At 41.4% G+C, this 6,000-nt stretch overlaps 1 protein-coding gene across 1 annotated transcript in view; it reads right to left on the bottom strand.

The window, feature by feature from the left end:
- The window catches only part of CPQ (carboxypeptidase Q), a 140,202-nt gene extending 134,510 nt beyond the window's left edge, over positions 1–5,692 (bottom strand). The window contains exon 1 of the mRNA XM_010577074.1: positions 5,243–5,692. Within this exon, the coding sequence (XP_010575376.1) occupies positions 5,243–5,669 (427 nt within the window). The 5' untranslated portion in view covers positions 5,670–5,692. The remainder of the gene's footprint in view (positions 1–5,242) is intronic.
- Between the last annotated feature and the right edge of the window lie 308 nt (positions 5,693–6,000).

Consider the following 6,000-nt stretch of genomic DNA (forward strand, 5'->3'; position numbering starts at 1 on the left):
GCTACTCCTACTCTCTAAATCTTTGAAATGCAACTGCACTAACTTTTGGCCCAGACGCTGCGCCGCTGAACACCACAGCGTCTGAGGTCCTTCATGGACATCATCTTTTACATTCCAAGAAAAACAGTAGCATAATTATCATACTGCAAGCAGCGCTGCTCTAAGTAATAATATACAATCCAGGCACCCCATACTGAGGCTCATGGTCTCAAGATAACGAATCAATAGCTCCTCATGCATAGAAGAAGAGGGATCCAGTGAAGACAGAAGGAAGGCTTTGCTGTGCACTGTGCTCTCATGCCTACGAATCTCTCCAACCCCTGTTCTCAGCACTGAACCCCTCATCAAGGGGGGTACCCAAGCCCCTCCAGAAAGATCTCCTCTCCCAGTAGGTCAGTGGTCATCCGAGATGCTGGCAACTCAAGGGTAAATCCTCTGATACACATTAAAATTAACTTTTTTGTTGGCCTTTTGTTAATCTAGCTGAATTCCCTAATCCACCACTGAGAAACAAAAAAGGAGGGTCAACACTGGGGAAAAATACATCAGCCAGGACTGGGGCCAGACCACTTCTTTCAGCAGCATCCCTGGCTTAAAAAGACTGTGAGCCTACAGCAACAGCACACGCCTTCAACAGCTTCGAGACACATATAATTCCTATTTTATAAATAACAGGCTGGAACTATTTTCATATTATCTAAGCGGCAAAACTCCCACCACCTTCTATAAGAGCAAGACTGGACCAAATGTTGTTGATAGTTAAACAAAAAAAACCCACGACTCGAACACAAAAACTAGGAAAAAGTCTGCCAATACATCATCTTCAGATTTATGTTATTTCAGTTTCACTGCAACAAACAGTACACAGAAACTAGAGACTGTTCCTTTTCTGAGACGACATTTCGGGCAGGCTGCGTTCTGGGGTTGGTTCTACTTGTCAGTATTCCTTTAAAATGAAAGGGCACGGTCACCCATCAGGAAAAGAAAAAAGTGCATTTTAAAACACATGCAGAAAATATGAATTCTTTGATACTTTATGGTCAAACATCTGCTAAACTACTACTTTCCTTTAATTATGGCATTCTCAAAGCAACAATTATATCTATTTTCCTCAGAATTTGGGGGATATAATCACTACTACCAGAAATCAACACAGTCTCTCTACATATATCTCTATGTTTTGCCAATGTTGAAACACTGGAAATGAGACACGGACATTGACAAAATATTGTAAACCTCCAGTTTGCCAGCTCCCTAAAATGAGGGCTTTCTAACATTCAATCCTGTTTGTTACCTAGGAATCCATTTCTTTGAGGTGGTGACCATTTTCAATCTCTGCTGACTTCTGGAAATCCAGGTCATTCTGCGTTTCGTGTTTCTCCTCTCTCTGTTGCTAAGACAGGCATGAAAGTTACTCCCTCCTTGTAAGGAGATCAAAGGAAGTGAAAACTTTCTTTTTGACCCAACATCTTCAAATCTTGGGATACACTGAAAAGGAAAATGGTTTTTTTTTTCCTCTTCAATAATAAAAAAAAAATTCTAGCCTTTTCTGTGCTGCCCCTTTTTGCTGTGTAAATCAGACTGAATCTGGAAACTTGACATCCTGGCATGTTGCCCAGTTCTAAAGAAGAAAACAGGGAAATGCAGATTTTACCCATAAGATCACAAGGTACCAAAAAGCCTCCTGCACATAATCAGAACTGTTTCAAGCTCGAGTGAGCCAACCATCAATATGCCAAACTCATATCTGAGCCAAAGTAGGCAAATCCCAGCAAATCCAATAAACAGGCAAAGTTCTGTCCACATCCCCTAAGGTTTTCAACCCCATAGGCATGGGTTAGATAGAAGACCTGGAGGAAGAGACACTCCTTGTATCCTGTAGTCAATGCTGGCTCAGGCTCCATGGCTAAAATACTGCTACTATTTAGGGCTTCCTGTTCCTGCCCCAAAGGATCACGGATTTTTTTCCACACTTGCTTGGCATGTGCCAAAATGGAAAGTGAGCAGCCTCAGCATGTGCTCTGGTCATTGGGTCACTCTTAGGAAACACTGGTTTGAATTTCCATGGACAGAAGGGAAAATAAACCCTGAATTTCCAAAATGTAAAGCCAGGTTTCTAACCGCTGTTAGGCTATTGCCGTGTTAATCAAGAGCCCTTCAGAGCACTAGCTTAGGGAGCTGAGCTCCAGGAGGAGCTTTAAGAGCAGTGGGGGCCACCATGTCCAGCATGAAGCACTAAGCACATCCAGAGAGAAGCAACATTTTAAGTTTCTGCCAATACTTCCTATTTTCTTAGCTCATCAGGTCCGAAGCCTACAGGCACTTAATAGGAAGAGAGGAATACAGGACATAACAGAGAGGATGAGAAAGCAAGAAATGCTGTCCTGTACCTCCTACTGGGATGGGGGAGTCACCCCCTCCCATCTTAATCCCATCCCCAGACATTAAAAGACAAAAAGCTGAGCCAGTGCTGTCCTCTGGCTCTAAGTAGGCACCAGGTAGTGTCAAGGAAGGGATGCGTCAGGGCTCTACAGACAGTGGTTTGTAAACCGAGGGGTCTGAAACATATCCTGATAGGAATGATTTAAAATGCAGAATAACTATCAAGCTAACATCAAACACCTTCAGGGGTCACCTGCACATCCACTTTAGAGGCAGCTCTGAAGGGTGTCTCTGCCCCCGGGCAGAACCCAGGCGCCAATGGCCAGAACATGGAGCCGACGTCTGAACGCCAGTCCTCAGCCTTTAACGCATTACTCTGGCAAAGCACGGCACAGCAGCGGTAGATCTCCCTGGCTTGATCCCATGCAGCAACAGCAGCACAATACCAGGAGAATCAGCATCAAGCATCTCATATTGATGAAATATTGAATTGCATTATTTTGATTACAGGATGACTCACACACTTCCACAGCTTCTTGGCTAAAACAAGACAAATCAGAACTGCCGGTATTCCCTCACTGAGGGAAATTGTTCAAATATTTCTGATGTGATTCAGTTGCCTATCCTTTTTTTTTCAGGAATAGGGCACGGTGACAATTGCTGGTTACAGCAGAGGGAGCAGATCTGAGAATGAATTCCTCGGAAGTGATGAGGTGGTGATTTTAATAGTGTAACCACACTATTTTTTTTCCATGCTTGGGATGAGTGTGAGTTTTAGGACAGGCGCTTTTCTGAGCAGCACACCTTGCAATTCTCTTGCCTGGAGAGGCTGATGATGAGTGGCTCTCACCAGGCATTTCCGACAGCCAGGCGGCCGGTCCAGCGATCGGAAGAACGACAGCCAAGAGCTCATCAGGGACCAGCTACCCCACATAACCTCCTCAAGCACGAAAACCTGTCACAGCTTGCACAGAGTAAGATGAGACCAGCAGAAATTGTAACAGCCACAAACAGTAGGACAGATTTTAAGTCAGAAGGTAAGTAATTTAATCAAAATTATTCCACCAAGTGTGAGAAACTGCCCACTCTCCTGTGAGAGATCTCATTGCCATGCAGTCTTCTAGCACCAACACATACACCTCTTCAGAAACATGGCAGATGTCAGAGGAAAGTAAAAAGGTGAGGAAGAATAATGTGGGGGTTTTGAACATTACTCAGTATAAACCAGCACTGGATAATACAATGTTATCTTCCAAGATATCACCAGCCACAGGTACCAGCCAGACCATTCAGTCATCAGTATAATGAGATCAGATGAAAAAGTAGGACATGATTAGCCTCTGTGAGCAATTTTAAAGATGTAAATTCAGTATCTTTCTAAATGAAAAAAGGGAAACCTAGGAGTAAGACCAGCCAAGTGCAAATAACTACACAGCTAAGAAAGGAAAGCAGGATGTGATCACTTCTCAGGATGTGAAGATGTTTGCCAAGATTAAATTCCAGGTTCATTTTGCAGGTTCAGTAACACTTGCTCAACACCAAAAACACAGTTTTAATTTTAGCTTCGTTTTTAGGAATCTTGGAATAGGACTGGAAAGGATAGAAAATAAGTTGTAGGTTTAACATTTGCTGTAAATATTCTCTTGCCAAAGCACTAAGCCTTAGACATATCATGGGATAAACAGATATTATTAAGGGTTTTAGTTGTTTTGCATTTTAGGCATGTGTTTACCTCGATATGACAGAAATACCTCAGACAAAATTTACAGTAGCAGTTTCCCAAACCAAGTAAGATTTATTCCAAACATATCTTAAATTACCCACTTTCACTTTGTTGTGTTTTGAAGGGCTATATAATTTTTCTAAACAAAACAGCTTTTATACCATTATTTGTTTCAAACAGAAAGCTCACCATTACAAAAATTTACAATTAAAAAAAAAATTATAAGTATCATGTTACCTTTTATTTCCTAAACTAAAGTTATTTTCTCATAAAGGAATAAGACTGCTTTTGAAGTGGTCTAGGAATAAGTCTACTGTTATTTATGCAGAGCAATCACAGAAGAAGGTTGTCACCTGGCCTTTAAATAGCACTCCTGCCCTATATCAATATGTACAAAAGGAGTATCTTAGAAATCATTTCATTTGCAAGTGAGCTAATATTTGGGGCTCAAAACATCTGAATTTTGCTGAGCCGAGCTAATGATTATTCTTGTTCCTGAAGTAACATATCACACATGATCCACTAAAAGGCAACGCATAGTTCAGTAAGAGGTAAGTGCCAAAGACTTTTCCAAGGTGAGCATGAGACGGGGGGAGGAAAGGACACACAGATACCAATTGCCACGCTTAGCGAGGGGCTGGCACTTTCCAAGCTCAGCATGAGATTCTCCTCCTCTTCCTGCTGTCTTGTTTTTTGCCAGAGTGAAGTGCTGAGCTTGGCAGGATAGGGCACAGCAAGAAGAGCAGAAATCATGTGTCAACTCAACAGTCCATAGAGAACTTCTCTGGCCAAAATTAAAAAGAGGGGCTGGAAAGCCCCAGATCACAAGAACAAGTTTTCCACCAACCTCAATGGAGGAGCAGAATCTTTGCAAATGAGGTTCAGCAGTGTTAAACAACAGGGTATAGATTTAATGGAGAAAAAACTTTAATTTTACAAGCCGGTTCAACCAAACTGAGTTAAACCAAACTGCATCATTTACAACCATGTCGCACAGAAAAGTAGCATCTCGTCTTGCAGAACTATTATAGCAGGCAGAAAACTTCAGTTTGACCACTGAGAGAGGAAGTTGTTAGGCGTATAATACAGTTTGGTGTTGAAAAGCAAGTGATACTTAATTCCAAAAGGAAGAGTTACCTTCTGGAGGAGTTGCAACACTGCTCCCAAGTCCCAAAATAGCAATGCTGTGATTCCTTGGTTCCAGCATCATTGCAAACTCTTCTCCTCTTTCCCAGTGTGGTACTTTCACAGGCTCCAGATGCACATTTTCCAGCCCGTCTTCCTGCAGGGCACTGAACATATATTTGATGGCTGCATCTAGATTTTTTGAACCGCTGAGTCTAGGTCCTATGGTATCGGCAAAAACTGCTAATCTTTCATAGGATCTGTTCTGAGCTTTTCCATGAACAGCAAGGTCAATAATAGCTTTAGCAATATCAGTATAGCCAGCTATCTCATTTTTAATGTCTTCAAATGTTTTCGGGTATCTATCATCTCTTCTCAAAGCCTTCCCAGCATACTGTGGTAATAAATTCATGAAAAGTATTAAGAATACATACTTCATTTTTTCTTTTTCTTTTCCACAGATGGCCTGTTGGAGAGACAAAAAGAAAAAAAGAAAGAATATTAAAAGAAATCATACAGCTATCAGCAATACTTTTTGTTATTTGGATTGGCAGACAGACCAAAATAAAAAGTAATCAGTTTATCATGAAAATGCTTTGATCAGAACTGGCAGGAAAGTAAACTCAACTTGGAGACACAATTATTGAAAGCAAATGAAAAAGATACTTAGACCACTGGACATAATCTTTGTTGTGGTCTTCAGAAACATCCTTGGAATGCTGCATCCCTCTAAATAATCACATCCTTCACTGAATAAAAAAACAGGGCTG

The sequence above is a fragment of the Haliaeetus leucocephalus genome, unplaced genomic scaffold (assembly GCF_000737465.1).
Source record: "Haliaeetus leucocephalus isolate CR32 unplaced genomic scaffold, Haliaeetus_leucocephalus-4.0 Scaffold555, whole genome shotgun sequence".
NCBI classification, from domain to species: Eukaryota; Metazoa; Chordata; class Aves; order Accipitriformes; family Accipitridae; genus Haliaeetus; species Haliaeetus leucocephalus.